At 42.8% G+C, this 23,614-nt stretch overlaps 1 protein-coding gene across 12 annotated transcripts in view; it reads left to right on the forward strand.

Moving 5' to 3' along the window:
• LOC132851511 (uncharacterized) overlaps positions 1 to 23,614 on the forward strand; it is a 224,438-nt gene that overhangs the window by 144,152 nt on the left and 56,672 nt on the right. For all 12 annotated transcript variants that reach the window (XM_060878439.1, XM_060878444.1, XM_060878447.1 and 9 more), the window contains 19 exons: positions 5,504 to 5,671; positions 5,887 to 6,060; positions 6,241 to 6,414; positions 9,441 to 9,614; positions 9,999 to 10,169; positions 10,841 to 11,011; positions 11,184 to 11,357; positions 13,934 to 14,110; positions 14,398 to 14,571; positions 18,257 to 18,430; positions 18,612 to 18,785; positions 18,915 to 19,085; positions 19,732 to 19,902; positions 20,075 to 20,248; positions 20,996 to 21,172; positions 21,460 to 21,633; positions 21,828 to 22,001; positions 22,886 to 23,050; positions 23,142 to 23,315. In XM_060878439.1, coding sequence (XP_060734422.1) covers positions 5,504 to 5,671; positions 5,887 to 6,060; positions 6,241 to 6,414; positions 9,441 to 9,614; positions 9,999 to 10,169; positions 10,841 to 11,011; positions 11,184 to 11,357; positions 13,934 to 14,110; positions 14,398 to 14,571; positions 18,257 to 18,430; positions 18,612 to 18,785; positions 18,915 to 19,085; positions 19,732 to 19,902; positions 20,075 to 20,248; positions 20,996 to 21,172; positions 21,460 to 21,633; positions 21,828 to 22,001; positions 22,886 to 23,050; positions 23,142 to 23,315 — 3,285 coding nt within the window. The remainder of the gene's footprint in view (positions 1 to 5,503; positions 5,672 to 5,886; positions 6,061 to 6,240; positions 6,415 to 9,440; positions 9,615 to 9,998; positions 10,170 to 10,840; positions 11,012 to 11,183; positions 11,358 to 13,933; positions 14,111 to 14,397; positions 14,572 to 18,256; positions 18,431 to 18,611; positions 18,786 to 18,914; positions 19,086 to 19,731; positions 19,903 to 20,074; positions 20,249 to 20,995; positions 21,173 to 21,459; positions 21,634 to 21,827; positions 22,002 to 22,885; positions 23,051 to 23,141; positions 23,316 to 23,614) is intronic.

Below are 23,614 nucleotides of genomic sequence, written 5' to 3' on the forward strand. Positions count from 1 at the left end.
GAGCCTCCCCCGCGAGCGGCTCCCAACGCGAGGGCACTTGCGACGCCGGGGTCGTCCTCGAGAACGGGAAGCCAGCTTGTCAGGATGCTGCTGATGGAAGTCGGTGGAGAGCGAGGGGTCCAGGATGTCCCCCGCTTTCACCCACGGTGTTTTTCTGGACCGTATCCCTCCCAATCGATCAGGTACTCCAGGCGACCCCCCGGCATCTGGAGTGTAGTAGTTCGCCTCCTCGCCGTTGATTAGCAGTGGCTGTAGTTTTCGGCTGGGCAGGCTGAGACGGATGTCACGGGTCGACAGCCAAACCCACTGGCCGGGTTGATACTCGGGATGTTCCCTGCGGTGCTTGTCAGCCTGGGTCTTCTGTCTCCGGATGGCCCTCGGCAGTTGTTGATGGGCCGTGCCCCAGGTCTCCTTACTCCGGCGAAACCAATTGTCGACGGCCGGCAGGTCGGTGGGCGTGTCGGACCACGGGAATAAGAGAGGTTGGTAGCCCAGGACGCATTGAAAGGGAGTTAGGCCGGTGGTGGGTTTGATTAGGGAGTTATGGGCATACTCTGCCCACATCAGGTATTTGCTCCATTCGGTTTGGTTGTGTTGGCAATACAAACGTCTGCTCCGTCTGCCCGTTGGACTGTGGATGGTACCCTGAGGTGAGGCTGATGTTGATGTTCAGCCGCTTGAAGAAAGCCGTCCAGACCCCATGTCTTCGGGCAGATCATAGGAGCGGAAAACACAATTGCACAGTGTTTCTGCCGTCTCGAAGGCCGTGGGGAGCTTGGTTAGGGGGATCAGGCGACAGGCCTTTGAGAATCGGTCGCTGATGGTTAGAATGACCATATGGTTATTAGATCAGGGCAGGTCGGTGATGAAGTCTAGTGCAATGTGAGACCAGGGTCGTTGTGGAACGGGCAGAGGCTGTAACAAGCCCACGGGGCATTTACATTTACAGCATTTGGCAGACGCCCTTATCCAGAGCGACGTACATAAGTGCTTAAATCTCTAACATTGAATACATTAATGCTGGATCACTAAGTTACATACTTAAGATACCATGAGTTTAAAACATTTGTTCAGAGTTACAATGAAAAAGTGTCAAAGGTTATTTATTTATTTATTTATTTATTTTTTAAAAAAATGCAAAAGATAAGGAAAGAAGTGCTAGTTGAAGTGTTTCCTGAATAAGTAGGTCTTCAACCGCCGCTTGAAAATAGCCAGTGACTCAGCTGTCCGGACCTCTAGGGGAAGTTCATTCCACCACCTTGGTGCCAGTACAGAGAAGAGTCTTGTAGTATACTTGCCTCTTACCCTGAGAGATGGTGGAACCAGTCGAGCAGTGCTGGTAGATCGGAGGGTGCGGGGTGCAGTGCGAGGAGTGATGAGGTCTTTGAGGTAAGAGGGAGCTGGTCCATTTTTGACTTTGTAGGCCAGCATCAGTGTTTTGAATCTGCTGTGTGCAGCTACCGGAAGCCAGTGGAGGGATCGCAGCAGCGGGGTGGTATGCGAGAACTTTGGCAGGTTGAAAACAAGCCGTGCGGCTGCATTTTGGATCATTTGCAGAGGACGGATTGCGTTCATAGGTAGACCTGCCAGCAGTGCATTGCAGTAATCCAGTCTAGAAATGACAAGAGACTGAACAAGTTCCTGAGCTGCCTGTGTGGACAGAAATGGCCGAATCCTTCTAATGTTGTAGAGCAGAAATCGACATGAGCGAGTCACATTAGCAACATGAGAGGAAAAAGACAGTTGATTGTCCATGGTTACCCCAAGGTTGCGAGCTGTGGCTGAAGGGGAGATCAGATCGTTGTGCAAGGATATAGCAAGATCATGACCTGGGGATGAATCACCTGGGATGAACAGCAGTTCAGTTTTGCTAGGATTGAGCTTTAACTGATGAGCAGTCATCCATGATGAAATTTCTGCCAGACATGCTGAGATCCGGTCAGAAGCTGTGTTATCTGAGGGTGGGAAAGAGAAGATAAGTTGTGTATCATCAGCATAGCAGTGGTAACAGAACCCATGTGAGGAAATAACTTCACCAAGAGAGTGAGTATACAGGGAGAAAAGAAGAGGACCAAGCACTGAGCCCTGTGGGACACCAGTGGAGGGTCTGCATGGAGCAGATGTCACTCCCCTCCATGTTACCTGATATGAGCGTCCTTCCAGGTAGGAAGCGAACCATTCCCAAGCTGATCCGCAAATCCCAAGACTCCTGAGGGTGGACAAGAGAGTCTTGTGGTTGACTGTATCAAATGCTGCTGAAAGGTCAAGGAGGATAAGGACGGATGACAGTTTGGCTGATCTAGCAGCATGTAGTTTCTCAGAGACATCCAAAAGGGCTGTCTCTGTGGAATGAGCTGCTTTAAAGCCAGACTGGTTGGGGTCTTGGAGGTTGTTCTGTGAGAGATAGACAGACAGTTGATTATAGACAATGCGTTCGAGAATTTTTGAAAGAAATGAGAGAAGTGATACCGGTCTATAGTTACTGATGTCTGATGGATCCAGAGCAGGTTTCTTTAGGATGGGAATAACCATTGCTCTCTTGAAAGTAGTTGGTACCTGACCAGATGCTATGGATCTATTGACGATAGTGGAAATGAAGGGCAGAAGGTCTTGCGAGATGGTCTGGAGCATAGTGGAAGGGAGTGGAGCATATGGGCAGGTGGTAGGATTGCAAGACTGGATGAGCTGTAAAATCTCTTCTGCTGCTACAGTTGAGAAATGCGACAACAAAGGTGTAGGGGAATCCATACTCTGAGATGTAAGTGCAGTCGGGGCTGAAGCGAAGGTCCGGCAGATTTCCTCAATCTTCTCCTGTTAGAAAGAAGCAAAGTCTTCTGCAGTCAGGGAGGATGAAGAAGGTGGAGCCGGGGCGTTGAGCAGTAGCTGGAGAAGAACGGGTGAAAACCAGGTCCAGGACATTGCCTCCTTTGTGTGTGGGGATGTAGCTGTTGAGTGTGAGGGTGAATGATTCGAGAAGAGACAGGAGGGAAGAAGAATGTAGCTTGTCAGAGGAGAGGTTGAAGTCACCAAGCAGCATCAGAGGGGAGCTATCGGAAGGGAAAACACTAAGCAGTGTGTCCATTTCTTCCAAGAAGTCACCTAGGGGACCAGGAGGGTGGTAAACAACAATGATAACAAGGTTGATTGGAGAGGTAACTGAAATGGCATGGAATTCAAAAGAGGAGATGGTTAAATGTGACAAGAGGAGAGGTGTAAAGCACCATTTCTTTGACAGCAATACACCTGTACCACCACCCCTGCCTGTTTCTCGTGGTGAGTGAGAGAAAGCATAGGCAGAGGATAAAGCAGCTGGTGTAGCAGTGTTCTGTGGGGATATCCAGGTCTCTGTTAGCGCAAGAAAATCAAAGGAGTAATGGGAAGTTAAAGCAGAGATAAAATCAGCTTTTTTCACAGCAGACTGGCAATTCCAGAGCCCACCTACCACCACTGTTTGAGACTTACACAACAGAGGAGGGTAGATGAGGTTACTGGGATTGTGACCTCTGCTCTGTGGACGAGAGCTTCTGCGAGAGTAGGAATTGAGTACAGAGATGGGTTTAAGGCACATATTTGCAGTCAGAGTGAGAGTTAAGGTATGGTAGAATATATCAAAACAGTACTAGACACTAATGTTACAATGAGAGAGAGAGATACTTACAAACCACGCTAGTGTCTGTAGCGGAGAACCTTCAATTTAAATAGGTAAGCCCTGCCCACAATTCACACCTTAAGGTAGACTGAAACTACTCCTGATTAATCAGCTGAGAGAACAACAAAGACCAACACTATAAAATCAACAATGGTATAGAATATAACAATTCAAATCACACTACTCTAGAACAAAGTGAATTAATTAGATAGTACACAAAAGTCAGGAACCTACTTTACCAGAAGACAATATATTCAAATGAAGAGAGTTAAAGCACACATTGATGAGAGGCATTGATGAGAGGCTTTAGAGGTGTGGCACACCGAGCAGCTTCGGATGAACTCGCATGTGTCCAAGGCCAGCGATTGCCACCAGAACTGGTTTTGGACCAGGTGGGTTGTTCCTGCAACGGAGGCCGGGCTGGTTATTCGCCTGTTAGGTGGTATGGTTGGGCAGGTAGATAGTCTGTGTCCGGGGTTTCCCCGCAGTAGAGGCAGAGCCGTTGGCGGACGCGGTGCACTCGCTCTTCGGGTGTGAGGTGCATGAAGTCAATTTGCATAGGTTTGGGGTTCTTGGGGCACGCAGTGCATGCGGCAGCGCACGCGGGGGCTTGACGGGAGCGCATCAAGTTGTCAAGTTGGATGGAGAGATCCACAAACTCGGCTAGGCTCCTCCCCTCATCTCGGCAGGCGAGTTTGGCTTGTAGATCCGGATTCAAGCCCTTGCGGTATAGTAGTCTCAGGGGTCGTTCCTCCCAGCCTGTCTCCACAGCGAGAGTGCTAAAGGCCAGCATGTATTCGGCAGCGGTACGATTGCCCTGTCAGATGGCCAATAAGCACTCCGCGCTCTCTCCTGTAGCGGAGTGGTCGAAGACCGTGCGAAACTGCGCAATGAAATTCTCAAATGTGGGGAAGGTGTTTTTTCTCCACACTGCGGAGGCCCAGTCCAGCACCTTGTTGGTGAGTAGCGAGCATATGAAGGCGACGCGGCTAGCCTCGGTCGGGTACAAAGCTGGTTGCTGCACCACGAAGAGAGAGCATTGCATGAGGAAGCCCCTGCACTGTCCGGGATCCCCGTTAAACTTCTCTGGGAAGGCTAGTCTGGGGCTGGTGGCTGCAGGAGTGGTGTACGTGGTGGCTGGGGGAGCCATCGCCGGCGGCTGAGGGCTCGGTGCTCCGGTGGCTCCTTGCAAGCTCTGCAATGCTGCCGCGATGTGGTGAGCACGTCAGCTGCTGGTGATGACCGGCGAGCTGCTGCGCTTGACCCGTGAGATGGGTTGCGAGCTGGATGATAACTGCTGGATCTTCCGGTGGCGATGTCTTCTGTAATGAGGCGTCATAAGGCTGAGGATCTATTTGCAGAGTTTTTAATGAAATCACACACGAAGTCAGACAAGCAGAGTGAGAGCAGCTAAACACGGATATCAGAGGGCAGACAGAAAATGGCAACGATAAACAGGCAGGAGGTCGGGGCAGGCAGCAAACAATCAGAAAGGTCAATAATCAGAAACAGAGTCGAAATCGGAATATCAGAAATACAGAAACGCTAAGAATGACTGTCGGAACAAATCGAGACTTCGCACCAGTGTGGAGTTCAAGTGCAGCTTAAGTAGAGAGAGGTAATGAGGAACAGGTGGTGGTGTAATCAGTGTGGGTGATGGATGCTGGGGAGTGTAGTCCGGAAGAGAGTTACTGTAATACTCCGGAGACGCTTCTCTGCGCTAGTGTTCAGGCGCTGTGTGTGGTGCGCTGACCGTGACAGTCACACATCTTAATGTCTAAAACTGAAGGTATTTATTTTGCACAATATTTGTAATATTCTGAAATAAAATTCTAATTAATTTTGTTTTTTCAGGTTAATGGACAATAATATCAGAGAGGAAGGATACACTGTTCTGTCTGAAGCTCTGAAATCATCTCACCTGATAGAGCTGGATCTCAGAGGGAACGGCCCTGGAGCATCAGGAGTGAAGCTGCTCACTGATTTACTACAGGATCCAGACTGTAAACTGAACACACTGAGGTTTATTTTATTACATCATTAAGAGAAAAATTTATAATATACATATCAGGACTACTTGTTAAATATGTTCCATATGTTATATCTGATGGTCATATTAGACGTCTTCTTCTCTAGCACTAAACTTTAACTTAAGACAATTTTAGAAACTGTGGCTATATTTCTAATAGTTTCTTATGTTTTCCTCTTGTATAAAATCTTTCTTTCTCTCTCTTTAGGTTATTGAAAAGTTCTGCTGCACAGGAAGTTTGTGATTTTCTTTCTAGAGTTCTGGGTGTGAACCCCTTACTGCAGAGAGAACTCAATGTGAGTGAGAAAATATCTGGAGACTCGCAGGTGAAGCAGCTCTCTGCTCTTCTGGAGGATTCACACTGCAGACCAGAGAGACTCAAGTTAGTATTGATCACTTATTTATACTTAAACACTAGTGTATTCCTTTTGGAATGTAATAACTGTATATAATGTCATTAATGAAATATTTTAGTCTACTTTTAAACTGTATATTATACATTAAACAATATAAAACTACATTTAAACAGAAGTCTTGTCTTCCTTGTTGTCTCTGTATCCAGAGTAAATAACTGCAGGATGACAAATGAAGGTTGTGCTGCTCTGGTATCAGCTCTGGGTTTAAACCCCTCACACCTGAGAGAGCTGGAGCTGAGTGGGAATAAACTGGGAGGATCAGGAATGAAGGAGCTCTGTGATGTGCTGAAGAATCAACAACTCAAACTGCTGAAACTGGGGTAAAGGCATCATTTAAAATAAAATCTATAATGTCAGAAAGAGCAGAGATCTTTAAGAAGACTTTTAGAAGATGTTCTGGTGAAATATGTCATGTTACAGTTTGTAATGACCAGATATATGTATTTTAATGCCATTTATACAAACTCTATTTAATAGCCTACAACCACCAGCTGGATTAATCTTTGAATATGAACTTGAATTATTATTAAAAGTAACAGAAATCCGTCTGTTATGTGTAATCTTATAAACACTGGACAGAACCTGGCAGTTAATCTACAGATAATAAAATCCTACAGGTAAATGAAGTTTACAGTAACAGATTAATGTACAGTATGGACCTGTGAGATGATTACATACTACAGAAGGAATTACAGATATCACCAGCAAGAATTCTTAAAGACACAGTGAGGTATAAATGCCCCTTTTTTACCAAGGCAGTTTGAGTGCTGGTTCAGAGCCTACTGTAAGTCAGTAAATCAGTACTTTTTTTTTCAACACCCAAAGCACCGGCTCTGAACCAGGAAAAGGGGTTCTTAAGTATCGCCAAAACATTGCTGGTCTAGACTTGAGAACCGCTTGCGTCAGGGGCGGGGCTACCGTGACCACCAAGACAAAAGAGAATGTCATTAGCGCCATTTTTAAAATCATTTTAAATCAGGATTTGCCACATTTGGATGCCGATGATGTCAATGTAGGTTCGCAAATCCTTGAGAATTAACAGTAAAGCAACATCTGCCACTGTTAATGTTGTGTTTGCAGAGTAGAGACAGATACAGAAGAACAGGGGTCTCATTTATAAATCTGTGCGTAGGATCCCTACTAAAAGTTTACGTATGCCCAAAAGCCAAAAATGGCGTATGCCAAAAAAATTCCGATTTATAAAACCGTGCGTACAGATCACCCACAGATGTGCGTACGTGAACCAGCCTCAAATCCCGCCCTGTACACGCCCATTTTTAACCATAAATAGTCAATGCAAATCACTGCGCAGGCACGAGAGTGGACCTCGTTATAATGAGTTTCCTCTGCGTGTTTGAAAATGGGGTGAGGAGCCAGCGTCTCAGGGGTAGCCACTGTCGCCTGCAGGTTATAATTATATTAAAAGCAACATTGTTATAATTATATTAAAAACAAAATTGTTACAGTTTCTACTTTTTAATATTGTTAAACTCACCAAGAAGCCAGCCATCACGTACTGCGCGTGCATTTAGTCTGTTCCCTACACTGCTATGTGTCAAGATAAAGGAATCATGTGTTCAACCAGGCCAGCGTGCCACAATGTTTGTGAGGGTCATGTTGGAGTCACATATGATTTGCACATTAATAGAATGCACATGCTTTCTATTAACATAAGCAAATTCATTTTCAGATGTGAACTTATAGCAACATGAGCGCAGTCAATTGCGCCGATTACATTTGCGAAACCAGACATTGCTGCAAATTGCATTTTAATTTCGGCCTGTTCTCACACAGTGTAGGGGAACCTGATGTATCGACTACCCATATTAAGTATACCATTCAAAACGACAGATATTATGGCACTCAGGGACGGCTGTGATATACCAGACCTATAGGGTGAGATGATAGATTTGAAATGATTTGAGATGATAGAAAAAGGACTTAGACACAAAGTTGAGGATTATTTATAGTTTTTTTTATATAAATAATTTACCTGTCTGCCAATTCCCGCTGGAAACAGCCGGTTGCCAAGAACCCCAGAGTGGTGATGACTTGTATTTGGACTGGGATGGCATGGTTCCAGCGTGTTGCCCTCTCTAATACTGGACCCAATTCAGCACATAGATCTAAGATCACAGCTCTAGGGAATCTAAACCGGCTTATTAGCCAGTCATCATAATGGGCCAGGATATCATCATGGTCCCTGAAAACTCGTTCTCTCCTTATTCTGCCATTGGCGTAATCCTCCAGCAGTGCCATCATAAAGCATTACATTCCCGGGTCACCGGAGGATTTATATGTTTCTAGCAGTTAGACTGATTGTTATCACCTTGACAAAATCACAATTAATTTGTGGGCGAAAATTTAAGATGAAAATGTTATAGTGAACACATACTTCTTCATGACGGTTTCGTAATGAACACCGTAATAGTTAGGACCGATGATGAGTAGCGATGATGAGTGATGATTGTGCTTCATGACTGTATTTGCAGACTTTGACATTTTATGATATATGTACATTAAGGAAAATATTTCGTTTTTACACTGTGTTCTGCAGTTCTCTAATAAAAGGGTATTTCATGCTATTCTGTATCACATGTAGTCGCACCGTCTCCTCCTGCGCTCCCGTTGTGGACAATGTGACTGTAAGGCAGCGCTGATTATTCATTCATTCATTCATTCATTCATCTTCTACCACTTATCCAAACTACTCGGGTCACGGGGAGCCTGTGCCTATCCTCAGGCGTCATTGGGCATCAAGGCAGGATACACCCTGGACGGAGTAGCGCTGATTATTATTATTATTATTTTATTTTTAATACATTTTGAATTACGTTTGGATTTTACTAGATGTATATCGCCTAAAACAATCGGCACAAATAACACTGTTGGATTTAATCTTCATGATAATGTGGAAATAACGTAAGAAATGGAGTGAAAATTAAATGTCATTAATTCTTATAATCGTTCTTCTCACATGTATTTTCTACAATCTAACTTCAGTTCACGACCTCACCATCTGTGTCGCCAATTCCCTTTGTCTCCAGAATGTGTGTACGCACGTCTCAAAGTTTGCTTAAAGGTGCGCACATTTTCCCGTCAAGTTTGTTTTTTATAGATCACAACCTTTGCGCGAAAACTGGCGTACGTACGTTTCCAGCCCCGTTTTGTGCGTACGCACGCTTTATAAATGAGACCCCAGAACAGGAGCCTGATAAGGAAACTTCACAAATTTTAAGTAGATTAAAGTAAATTAAATACAGAAAAATTATACTGTAATTAGACAAAGTTACCTGCTTAGTCTCTCTCTCTCTCTCTCTCTCTCTCTCTCTCTCTCTCTCTGTAGGTTGTATAAATGCAGTCTCACTGAAGATGACTGTACTGCTGTTGTATCAGCTCTGAGAACAAACCCCTCACACCTCAAGGAGCTGGACCTGAGTGACAATACAATTGGAGACACAGGAGTGAAGCAGCTCTGTGATCTACTGAAGACCTCAAACTGCAGTCTGGAGAAACTGAAGTAAATTATTTTTAGTCTTTATTGAGCAAAAAAGGAATGAGGGATGAAATGAACTTTCTATAACAGGTTCTAAATTTACAATAGAAGAAAAGACATTTTGAATTAAAATTGATTATCTGAAATTAGTTACTATTTTTAATAAGAAAGTAAAAAATAGTTCATCTAAATCCTTTAATTATAAACAGGTAACACCTGTAGATTAATTAATCTAATTACATGAATCTCCTGTGAAATGTGACCTGTGCTTCTCTTAAATAATGGTTCTAACTGTTGTCTACTGGCCTGTACTGAGATTATTATTAATTACAAAGCCTTCAGTGATGCTCTGTCACTGTCATGTCACTGTCTCACTGTGAAATGTCCTTTATTAATATTTTCTTTCAGAATAAATAACTGTAATCTCACACAAACACAATGTGGTGATCTGGCTAAAGCTCTGGAATCAAACTCCTCATCACCTCTGAAAGAGCTGGAGCTCAGATGGAACAACAGTGTGTCAGATTGGAACATTTTTAGTTATTTTCTAGGGAATCCAAACTCTAAGTTGATTTTGAGGTGAGTTTCTGATTTACATTAATGTATTTTTTTTAGAACACGATATATTTGACAGCGTAATATATTTTATTCCTTATGCTTCCACCAATAAGTGGTGAAGGTGTTAAGTTTGCATGTTTTTCTTCGGTCCAAGATTCTCATTATGGTATCATCATAACCAGCAGTTTTTCCTCAGTAGCTTTCTTCATGTATAAATGTTATTTTAAGGATTTTTCTGGTATAACAATTAGTAAGAACACAAAGTAGACTTACTGATAGCAGAGACATCCTCATCTTTGCCAATTTGTTAAAGTTTTGTAAACTTAGTAATTTAGCATAAACTAAACCCATGATGAGAGCTGGTAGTCGGAACTTTCTGAATCTGATCCCTGCAAATAAAATAGAAAAACCCTTCAGAAAACAGTTTAACAAGAGACAGAGATGAACCATGGATAAAAAATACACAGCTCAGAAAAGCATTTAATAGGTTCTGAGCTGCAAAACTAGAAAGTTAGCTAAATAAAGTCATTTCCATATTGTTACATTTACATTCCATTTATTCCATTATTAATGCTGAGGCATCAGAATAATTGTCTGTGCTGGTTCACATCATTTAACATCAGCATCTTGTGGGGACAAACATCCAGAGGTCTGTTATCAGTATCATCATGAAAGGTGTTTTCTCTCCTCAGAATTTTGAGTCCTGAAGAGAAAGAGGTCTGTGATTATCTGACTAAAGTTCTGGGTACAAACCCCTTACTGCAGAGAGAACTGGATCTGAGTGGGAAAAAATCAGGAGACTCTGAAGTGAAGCAGCTCTCTGTTCTACTGAAGGATCCACAGTGTAGGACTGAGAAACTCAGGTGTGTGGTCTGATTCCTCACCTGGTGTTTTTATTTGTGTTCACATTAAATCTATAAAGATATTCCACTGTACACATGATCACTCTATTGTTTCTATACCTTGGAATCATTCTTGATGGTTGATCTTGTGGGTTGTTAAAGACATTTTCTCAGCTGTGTTCTCTGACTGCAGGCTGAATAAGAGCAGTGTTACAGACAGAGGCTTTACTGATCTGATATCAGCTCTTACTTCAAACCCTTCGCAACTGACAGAACTGGACCTGAGTGAGAACACACTGGGGAACTCAGGAGCGATTCAGATCTCTACTCTACTAAAGAAGTCATCCTGTAAACTACAGAAGCTTGTGTAAGACATTTAATAGTACAATTTACTATATGATATATAATAAATGATATTTTTACTTCTCTATAAGTGTATATATATGATGTAGGAATAAATAAGTCAGAAACTCATTCAGGGGTAAATTTCCCCAAAACACAGAATCTAATAATGAACATATTAACAAAGAACATGTGTTACCAGAGCCAGTGCCATTGGGGTACTAAAGACATTTTGACACATTACAACCCCAAAGAAAAAATTATTTTATTGGGTTTTTATGAAATAGACCAAACGAAAGTGGTATATAATTGTGAAGTGGAATGAAAATTATAAATGGTGTCCAAATGTTTTACAAATAAATATCTGAAAAGTGTGGTGTGCATTTGTATTCAGCTCCCTTTACTCTGATACCCCTAACTAAAATCCAGTGAACCCAACTGCCTTCAGAAGTCATCTAATTAGTAAATAGAGTCACCTGTGTGTGATTTATTCTCAGTATAAATACAGCTGTTCTGTGAAGCCCTCAGAAGTGTGTTAGAGAATATTAGTGAACAAACAGCATCATGAAGACCAAAGAACACACCAGACAGGTCAGGGATAAAGTTGTGGAGAAGTTTAAAGCAGGGTTAGGTTATAAATTAATATCCCAAGCCTTGAACATCTCACGGAGCATGATGTACAATCCATCACCCGGAAATGGAAAGAGTATGGCACAACTGCAAGCCTACCAAGACATGGCCGTCCACCTAAACTGACAGGAGAAGCCCATGGTAACTCTGGAGGAGCTGCAGAGATCCACAGCTCAGGTGGGAGAATCTGTCCACAGAAAAACTATTAGTCGTGAACTCCACAAATCTGGTCTTTATGGAATAGTGGCAAGAAGAAAGCCATTGTTGAAAGAAAGCGATAAGCTGTGGTGGACACAGCAAGCATGTGGTAGAAGGTGCGCTGGTCAGACGAGACCAAAATTGAACTTTTTTGCCAAAACTCAAAATGTTATGTGTGGCGGAAACCTAAAACTGCACATCACCCTGAACACACCTTGAACCCCACCGTGAAACATAATGGTGGCAGCATCATGTTGTTGGGATGCTTTTTTTCAGCAGGGACAGGGAAGCAGGTCAGAGTTGATTGGAAGATGGATGGAGCCAAATACAGGGTAATCTTAGATGAAAACCTGTTAGAGTCTGCAAAAGACCTGAGACCGGGGCGGAGGTTCACCTTCCAGCAAGACAATGACCCTAAACATACAGCCAGAGCTACAATGGAGTGGTTTAGATCAAGGCACATTCATGTGTTAGAACGGCCCAGTCAAAGTCCAGACCTAAATCCAATTGGGAATCTGTGGCGAGACTTCACAGACGCTCGCCATCCAATCTGACTGAGCTTGAGCTATTTTGCAAAGAAGAATGGGCAAAAATTTCACTCTATAGATGTGCAAAGCTGGTAGAGACAAACCCCAAAAGACTTGCAGCTGTAATTGCAGCGAAAGGTTGTTCTACAAAGTATTGACTCAGTGGGGCTAAATACAAATGCACACCACACTTTTCAGATATTTCTTTGTAAAAAAAAAAAAAAATTGGACACCATTTATCATTTTCCTTCCACTTCACAATTATGTGCCACTTTGTGTTAGTCTGTTTTTCTAGCTTTTTCAATCTTCATCGCTTCCAGCTCGAGCTGCCGTAACTTTATTTGTTTCTCGACCTCTAGCTCCATCCTGCGTATTTCTAATCGCATCTCAAACTCAGCCTGCCGCAATTGGGCTTCTAATTGTAACGGGGGTAGGTCGCGCACCTTCAGTCGCGCACCTTCTCTAGACCCAGTTGAGACGGGAGAGGACGGTTCAGAGAGTGGTAAGCTGGGCTTAGCTATAGCGCGTTCCTCGTTATCAGTCTCCTCATCAACAGCGTCCCCAGTTAGTAACAAAACATTTAACTCAGTCAACCCTTCTATTACTACATGCTTAATTTCTTCTTTACAAGCTTGTCTGTCAATAGAGATTTTATAATGTGCCGCAATCGCAAATAAGTCATCCTTCCTGCACTTATTTAGCTGTTCTATGGTGGGATATTTAATAAATGACTGTAAATCAAACTAAGCCATGTTTCGATTATTAATTCCCACACAGCACACACCAAAAAAAAACAACACAACACTAATGCCAGTACCCCTAGCGGTAAAGCGCAAACCTACAAATTAGGTTTACATTTTTGTTTGTGGTTGTAACGTGTCAAAATGTGAAAAGGTTCAGTGGGTACTGTATACTATAACACTCACCAGATATGCTGTTGTTTCTTTACAAATTGCTTGAGATGGACCAGGACTGGCTTGTCATTGTCAAGGTCTTCTGACAGTGATAATGAGCTGCTGCACTGGCTGGTTTGAGTGATTTCATGTGAAAGACATCCGTTATCCACAGTGTGCGGTTTAGTTCCAATGAGGGGGCATCAATAATGTAATTACTGTTACAGGTCTTGTCAGTTTTACATAATTTACAAATGAGTTCATGTACCACATGGGGTAAATAAAGAACATTCTCACAAACAAGGTAATAAGATAATTAGCATGATGATGGTGACTTTTTGCTCCTTCTCCAGACTTTCAGACTGTAATATAACAGAGAAAGGATACACTGATGTGGTTAAAGCTCTGAAGTCAAACCACTCATCACTCCTGATAGAGCTGGACCTCAGAGGGAACGACCCTGGAGCATCAGGAATAAAGGAGCTTAGGGATTTGATGAATGATAAAAAATGTAAACTGAAGACACTGAGGTGAGCGTTTTCACCAGTACATGTAAAATACAGCATTAATTCTGAGTTATTAGTAAAGTTTCATTGTTTGAACCACTGTGTAGCACGCTGTGATATTTTTGGTCACACTTTATTTTAACATTTTTTTGTAATAAAGAAACAAATTTAAAGTAAAAGATTATGCTGAAGTAATATTGCTAATGTTTAAAACTAGTTTTCCACCATGGACCAAACAATTACTGAGAACTAGCACCACATTGCTGTAAATATAATTAGTGTTAGTGTTTCTCTGTTCTTTCTCTCTACAGGGTGTTGAAAAGTCCTGAAGCACAGAAAGCTTCTGATCATCTGACTAAAGTTCTGGGTATAAACCCGATACTGCAGACGGATCTGAATCTGAGTGGGAAAATAAAAGGAGACTCAGAAGTAGAGCAGCTCTCTGTTTTACTGAAGGATCCACACTGCAGACCTGAAAGACTTCAGTAAGGAATTAAATTCTATATTAATCTGTAAACTACACCAGGTCACGTATGTAAACCGGTTTCCTGAGAATGGAATGAGATGCTGCTTCAAGGCTGACGCTGTGGGAATGCTTCTGTGAGGAAGTTGTGTCTGAAGCTCTGTGTGCACACACGGCAATTTTAGGGCTAGGGAAGGACACGTGACATGCCTTTCAGTCCATATAAGGGCATCTACGTCACATTACTCCAGCTTCTATTTGTCTGAAGGAAGCGCGAGAGGATGCCCAGAGCGTGGCCAGCGACACAGAGTCTTGTTCCCTTGTCAGGGAAACGGGTTAAGTGACGTGACGTATGTATCCTGGTGTAGTTCCCTTTTGAGGGAACTCAGCGCTGTGTCAGGACTGACACTATGGGAACGCCAATACCAACGCCACCACGCACCGGTCGATGACTGTGCCAGAGGCCGTGAGAGAGCACGAGCAGACTGGAAACAGACCATCAATAGCCCTGCAGGACCTGGGACCCTGGAGTGGGGTCCAAGTCCAGGTTATAGAACCTGATAAAGGTGTGCGGAGAGGACCAACTTGCCGCAGCACAAATATCTTCAAGCGGAACACCCCTGGCAAAGGCACTGGACAAGGCAATAACCCTTGTGGAGTGAGCCCTGATCTGAGAGGAGAGGCAAGACTGTGCACCTCATAGGCCTGAGTAATGGCCTCCACTACCCAGTGTGCCAGGCGCTGTTTGGAAACCGGATTACCTCTATTCCGACCACCAAAACAGACAAAAAGGGCGGAGGAGTTACGCCACGAGCTAAGTCCTCGACGCTCTTACTGGGCAAAACAAATGCAGCCTCTCCTGTTTTACCAACTCATGGGGTGGGGGACAGTAGGCCTTACTGGATGACTGGACAGCCTGCCATCCTGGGCACCTTAGGGACATATCCTGCCCTAAGGTGCAGAATAGCCTTGCACATGCCAGGGAAAAATTCTAGGCAGGCGGGGGCAATCAACAAGGCCTGTAAATCCCCCACTCTTTTGAGAGAGCCCAAAGCTAGGAGCAGAGCCAACTTCAGGGTCAGAAACTTCTAAGAGGCTGACTCCATGGGCTCAAAGGGGGCTTCCAGCAGCCCCTCCAGGACCACAGGGTTATAAGGGTTATGCGCCGTGGGCTTCGTAACGTTTCCTGCTGCCGACATGCGGCCGAGCACCCCCTGTGCCTAGGCAACAGAGAGGCCTCGGCCTAGCCAAATAGCTTTCACAGCTGACAAGATGGAAGCCACTCGAGCGGGGGACAGATGTGCACGCATCGTGGTGGAGTCCCAAACTACCCCCAGAAAGGTGGTTCTCTGAGAAGGAGAAAACACAGGCTTTTCTGGGTTCAAACTGAGGCCTAGAGACCTCATATGGGCAAGCACAGCATCTCGATGACTGGCTGCCATAGCCTTCGACTGGGCCAGAATGAGCCAGTCGTCCAGGTAATTCAGTACATGGAGACACAACGGTGGCAGGGCAGCATCCATGTACTTTGTAAATGTGCATGGTGAAAGGGCTATGCCAAAAGGAAGAACACAATACTGGTACACTTCGCCCCCAAAAGCGAACCTTAGGAACTACCTGTGCTCTGGCAGAATGCCTATGTGAAAATAAGCGTCCTTGAGGTCGATCGTCACAAACCAGTCTTTGGACCTGATCTGGGAAATGATAACCTTGAGCGTGAGCAACTTTTACATTTTACATTACATTTACAGCATTTAGCAGATTCCCTTATCCAGAGCGACTTACAATTTTATCTCATTTTTATACAACTGAGCAATTGAGGGTTAAGGGCTGTGCTCAGGGGCCCAGCAGTGGCAGCTTGGTGGACACAGGAATTGAACTCACAACCTTCTGATTGGTAGCCCAACACCTTAACCACTAGGCTACCACATCTTGAACCTGTAAGTCTTCAGAGTACAGTTCAGAGCCCGCAGGTCCAAAATTGGATGTAGCCCTCCGTCCTTCTTGAGAAACAACGAAATATTGGCTGTAAAAGCTGGAGTCCCGCTCTGGGAGGGGAACATGCTCTATGGCCCCTTTCCTCAGGAGCAAGAGAAGTTCCTCTTGGAGGAACACCGCCTGGTGCCTGCCAATGATCGTGGGCAAAACACCCTGAAAACACGGAGGACGGGAGGAGAACTGGATCCTGTAGCCTTTTTCTACAGTACCCAGGACAAAAGTTTCCACGCTGCCTGGTTGTCTGATAGTGGTGTCAACCTCACGTAGACCTCCCGGATGCCCTGAAACAGCGCACTGGCAGGTGCTAACCCAGGGAGATCCGTGCAAAGAAGAGGAGCAGGCACAGGCCCCACTGCTCCCTGAAACGCCGGAGGTGGTGGGGCAGGCAGTAGCCTTCCTAAATAGGACGCTCCTAGGAACCCCAGCCCTCGGGCATTGGGTCTGGGCCCTGGTACGCCGACCAGCCTTCCTAGTCTTAGACGGGGGGCACGGGCAGCCACACTAACCCTCTTTACTGCCCTGAGTGAGCTAGGAGGGGGTTGGGTGCGGCTGGAAGATGGCCCAGGCTGCTCGCAACGGCGAGGGAGAAACTCTCTGAACGTCGCCGACTGGTGATTTACCTCCTGGTGCCTGTTGACGACAGTACTCACTGTGTCGCCGACCAAGCCCTGAGGTGACACCGGGGCGTTCAGGTGAAGGGACCTATCCTTATCTTTACTATCAGTTAAATTGAGCCACAGGTGCCTCTCCGTGGCAACCAGCACAGCCATTGCATGGCCTATGGAGTGGGCCATCTGCTTTGTGGCATGGAACGCAAATTCAGTGGCTCGGCGGAGCTCAGATACCACCTGAGGTCCCAACCCCTGGCCACCGTCGAGCTCTGTCAGCAGGTCAGCCTGGTAGGCCTGCAAAACTGCCATGGTGTGCAGGGCCGCACCTGCTTGGCCTGCTGCCGTGTAGGCCTTACCCACAAGGGCTGAAGTAGTCCTACACGGCTTGGATGGAAGGGCAGGTGAGAGATAGCCCATAAGGGTCTCTTCAAACCCAGGCATCGCCCCATACCTATGGCTTTCAAGCCCTATAATGGCCGAATAGTCAGACATGGCAGGAGAAAAAATACGTGCCGAAAATGGATTTCTCCAAGACCTCGACACCTCGGCGGTCTGGGAAAAAACGGCAGCCGCCTGCGTGAGTGTGACCTGAAGTCAGAAAGCGGTCGTCTTGCTTAGAACGGACAACATGGATGCACTCCATGCATGGATGCACTCTTAAAATACTCGGATTGCAACAAATTTTGTCTCTCTGCACTAGACAGACAGGAAAACACTTGCACACATACACAGAGTGCTTCCTGAAGACAAAGAAGCTGGAGTAATGTGATGCAGATTCCCTTATATGAACTAACTGGCACGTAATCACTTCGTCACGTGTCTTTCCCTAGCCATTAAATTAGCGTGTGTGCACACAGAGCTTCAGGTACAACTTCCTCACAGAAGCGTTCCCATAGCGTCAGCCCTGACGCAGTGTCGAGTTCCCTCGAAAGGGAACTTCAGTTGGTGATGTTAATGTTGAATGGTTTGTCTTTAGATGATCAATCATTCATATAGTTTTCAGTCTTTTTCAGTAGTAATGAGTAGTTTGAGGAGAAAAGACGCTCCTCTGCATACAGAAGTGTTAAAGAAAAACCCTGTGATTTATTGTGTTTTCAGACTCAGTGAGTGTAATCTGACAGAGAAAGGATGTTTAGCTCTGCTCACAGCTCTCAGATCAGAACACTCCACCCTGAAGGAGCTGAATCTGAGTAACAACAGGATTCAGGATTCAGGAGTGAAGCTGCTCTCTGAGGACCTGAAGAAGAAACACTGTAAACTGGAGACTCTGAGGTAACGTCTAATACACACTTCATTTATAATCCAAACAATAATAGAGACGTGAAATACACAATATTTTATGCCAAATTAACATTAACCTTATTATGGACTTGATTCCTCTTTGTTGCTCTAACAGTCCAGCAATTTGGACCAGGGTCATGTTCAAAGTCATGCTCTCTCTCTCTCTCTGTAGGTTGTATAAATGCAGTCTCACTGAAGATGACTGTACTGCTGTTGTATCAGCTCTGAGAACAAACCCCTCACACCTCAAGGAGCTGGACCTGAGTGACAATACAATTGGAGACACCGGAGTGAAGCAGCTCTGTGATCTACTGAAGACCTCAAACTGCAGTCTGGAGAATCTAAAGTAAATTGTTTGCTATAATAGGTTCTGAATTTACAATAGAAGAAAAATAAATGTTTCATCTAAATTGTTTAATTGAATGTCATGCCACTGTCTCACTGTGAAATGTCCTTTATTAATATTTTCTTTCAGAATAAATAACTGTAATCTCACACAAACACAATGTGGTGATCTGGCTAAAGCTCTGGAATCAAACTCCTCATCACCTCTGAAAGAGCTGGATCTCAGAGGGAACTACAGTGTGTCAGGATGGAACATTTTTAGTTATTTTCTAGGGAATCCAAACTCTAAAATGATTTTGAGGTGAGTTTTTTTGGTTATGTCTTTTTTATGTTATGTTCTGGGAAAACCCTTCACCTGATCAGATTTATAAAGTTCTGAAATTTGTGATGACACTCAGGACAGACAAGTAGAGTTCAAATGCTGTTTATTAAGATACAACAAAATAAAATGATGAGTAAGCAGGAATGAAGTTTAAATGATAAATAATCCATCTGAACATTTAACAAATCCAGAGAGAAAAAAGAAACCAGAACGAAAATGTCAAAACCAAGACAAATATGATATTTATTGTATCTCAGTTAACTAGCAGGGTTTTACAGATCTTTAGACAGACTGCCCACATTCACTCTTTAGACAGCAAGTCAAGATTAGAAAGTAACCTAAATAAAATACTTTTCACATTGTTAATACTGAGGTATCAGTATATGTTATTGCTAAGAAACTTCAGCCACTGGCACCTTACGAGTCTTTTAAAGTGAATCAGATTTTTGTTATGAAAGTGTGTGAAGTTTACATACAAGAGACAGATCTTGAATATCAACAAAGAACAATAAATCCAGCTGCTGTTCTGTCTGTGCTGGTTCACATCATTTATCAGCATCTTGTGGGGACAAACATCCAGAGGTCTGTTATCAATATCATAATGAAAGGTCTTTTCTCTCTTCAGAATTTTGAGTCCTGAAGCAGAAAAGGTCTGTGATTATCTGACTAAAGTTCTGGGTACAAACCCCTTACTGCAGAGAGAACTGGATCTGAGTGGGAAAATATCTGGAGACTCTGAAGTGAAGCAGCTCTCTGTTCTACTGAAGGATCCACAGTGTAGGACTGAGAAACTCAGGTGTGTGGTCTGATTCCTCACCTGGTGTTTTTATTTGTGTTCACATTAAATCTATAAAGATATTCCACTGTACACATGATCACTCTATTGTTTCTATACCTTGGAATTATTTTTGATGGTTGATCTTGTGGGTTGTTAAAGACATTTTCTCAGCTGTGTTCTCTGACTGCAGGCTGAATAAGAGCAGTGTTACAGACAGAGGCTTTACTGATCTGATATCAGCTCTTACTTCAAACCCTTCACACCTGACAGAACTGGACCTGAGTGAGAACACACTGGGAAACTCAGGAGCGATTCAGATCTCTACTCTACTAAAGAATTCATCCTGTAAACTCCAGAAGCTTGTGTAAGACATTTAATAGTACACTTTACTATATGATATATAATAAATTATATTTTTACTTCTCTATAAGTTTATATATATGATGTAGGAATAAATTAGTCAGAAACTCATTCAGGGGTAAATTTCCCCAAAACACAGAATCTAATAATGAACATATTAACAAAGAACATGTGTTACCAGAGCCAGTGTCATTGGGGTAATAAAGACGGGGCATAAAACGTATTTATCAGGTCATAGACAAACATGTTTCTACTACAACACAAATATAAAAGCTACAGAGCAGCGTACAGATGGCAGAGGATTAAATAATCTTACTACATAAAATACAACACTAAATAGCCCATATGACATCTTGACCCATTGATCGCATGACCCCATGACCAGAAGTAATGATCTGTGCCTGCTATACTATAACACACCAGTTATGCTGTTGTTTACAAATTGCTTGAGATGGACCAGGACTGGCTTGTCATTGTCAAGGTCTTCTGACAGTGATAATGAGCTGCTGCACTCGCTGGTTTGAGTGATTTCATGTGACAGACATCAGTTATCCACAGTGTGTGGTTTAGTTCCAATGAGGGGGCATCAATAATGTAATTACTGTTACAGGCCTTGTCAGTTTTACATAATTTACAAATGAGTTCATGTACCACATGGGGTAAATAAAGAACATTCTCACAAACAAGGTAATGAGATAATTAGCATTATAAACGTTTCCTGATGATGGTGAACCTTTTGCTCCTTCTCCAGACTTTCAGACTGTAATATAACAGAGAAAGGATACACTGATGTGGTTAAAGCTCTGAAGTCAAACCACTCATCACTCCTGATAGAGCTGGACCTCAGAGGGAACGACCCTGGAGCATCAGGAATAAAGGAGCTTAGGGATTTGATGAATGATAAAAAATGTAAACTGAAGACACTGAGGTGAGCGTTTTCACCAGTACATGTAAAATACAGCATTAATTCTGAGTTATTAGTAAAGTTTTATTGTTTGAACCACTGTGTAGCACGCTGTGATATTTTTGGTCACACTTTATTTTTACCATTTTTTGTAATAATAAAACAAATTTAAAGTAAAAGATTATGCTGAAGTAATATTGCTAATGTTTAAAACTAGTTTTCCACCATGGACCAAACAATTACTGAGAACTAGCACCACATTGCTGTAAATATAATTAGTGTTAATGTTTCTCTGTTCTTTCTCTCTACAGGGTGTTGAAAAGTCCTGAAGCACAGAAAGCTTCTGATCATCTGACTGAAGTTCTGGGTATAAACCCGATACTGCAGACGGATCTGAATCTGAGTGGGAAAATAAAAGGAGACTCAGAAGTAGAGCAGCTCTCTGTTTTACTGAAGGATCCACACTGCAGACCTGAAACACTTCAGTAAGGAATTAAATTCTATATTAATCTGTAAACTTCAGTTAGTGATGTTAATGTTGAACGGTTTGTCTTTAGGTGATCAATCATTCATCTAGTTTTCAGTCTTTTTCAGTAGTAATGAGTAGTTTGAGGAGAAAAGACGCTCCTCTGCATACAGAAGTGTTAAAGAAAAACCCTGTGATTTATTGTGTTTTCAGACTCAGTGAGTGTAATCTGACAGAGAAAGGATGTTCAGCTCTGCTCACAGCTCTCAGATCAGAACACTCCACCCTGAAGGAGCTGAATCTGAGTAACAACAGGATTCAGGATTCAGGAGTGAAGCTGCTCTCTGAGGAACTGAAGAAGAAACACTGTAAACTGGAGACTCTGAGGTAACGTCTAATACACACTTCATTTATAATACAGAAGATGATAGAGACGTGAAATACACAATATTTTGTGTCAAAGTGTCAAATGTCCCTAATGCCCCCACAGGAGGGAAAAGGGGTAAGAATATAAATGACAGTCTCATATTAATAATCATATAATCATCTGTGAATCCCAGAACATTTACAGAAGGAGTCTCCAGTATCAATAACTTTAAGACATTAAAGTCTCCACAACAAAGACTTTTAGTGTAAGCTGCATTTTTTACTGATTAACTTCAAGTAAAAGAAAAAAGAGAAGCCAGAACAACTGTTTATAGCTGTTATAATGTGAGTAAGAACAGGAACTTACCTGTTTTGGGGACTTTCTACAACATTAAATGTCTGTAACAGAAAAAAAACACACTTGTGAATGAGCAGCTAAAGGAAAATATTATCCATATATTACCTTGTTATTGTGGAGTATTGTGTGTAGATCAATGAGGAAAAAATGAGTTAAATCTCTTTTAAGGTGAAGCTAAAACCTACCAAAATGTGGAAAAACTTGACAAGCTCTGAGATTTTTCATCTGCACTTTATATTTATTTTTATTAAAGCAGACTGAATTTGAGATGACGTGTCAGACTGAATAGAGAAATATATATTTTAAATCATTTATATTTACTGGTATGGTCCAGTTATCAGTACTGACTTTATAATGTCTCTTTATTAGTTCAGAAAAATTCAGACATCACAAATGTGTAATTCAGAACATGTTCCCAAAGAGAACAACAAGAGTAAATACAGTTAATTTATACACTGAACGCTGCCACATTTATACTCCTGGTTTTTACAGAGACTTACAGACCTTTCCTACATAAAAATAATACAATTGGTGTAATTTTGTGTAGACTTTCAGACTGCAGTATAACAGAGGAAGGATACACTTTTCTGGCTGAAGCTCTGAGACAGAATTCATCATCACACCTGAGAGAGCTGGATCTCAGAGGGAACGACCCTGGAGCTTCAGGAGTGAAACAACTTACTGACAACAAAGTTTACAACCTGACACTGAGGTGATTCTATAAGCAATGATGATATATACAAATATCATATTAAACAAATATAATTTCTGTTAAAAATAACTTTTCCTTCAAACCTCTACAGGTTGTTAAAAAGTCCTGATGCAGAGGAAGCCTACACATGTCTTACAGACATGTTCAGTAAGAACCCCTTACTGCACACGGAGCTGGATCTGAGCACCAAAACACCAAAGAACATCAAAGTGAAGCAGCTTTCAGCTCTGCTGCAGGATCCACATTACAGACTGCAGAAACTTACGTAAGAAACAGCTATAAACACACAGATCTCTGTTTTCACTCAGTTGCTCTTGTTTAGTCAGGAGTGACTGTAGCCATGCTAACTGTGTCTGTACTGATTTGAAAACCTCTGACACAGTGAACTGCACTCACTTTATGTTCTGCCTCTTTGAGGAAAACACTATTTTACTTAAAGTACAGACTTAAATATCCCATTTCTTACAACCCAGTTTAGTAGATATTCACTAAATGTCACAGCACTCATCTTTATCAAAATGACAACAAAAGTATTAGCTTCAGGAAGAACAAATATTTACTATA

The sequence above is a fragment of the Tachysurus vachellii genome, chromosome 9, assembly GCF_030014155.1.
Source record: "Tachysurus vachellii isolate PV-2020 chromosome 9, HZAU_Pvac_v1, whole genome shotgun sequence".
NCBI classification, from domain to species: domain Eukaryota; kingdom Metazoa; phylum Chordata; class Actinopteri; order Siluriformes; family Bagridae; genus Tachysurus; species Tachysurus vachellii.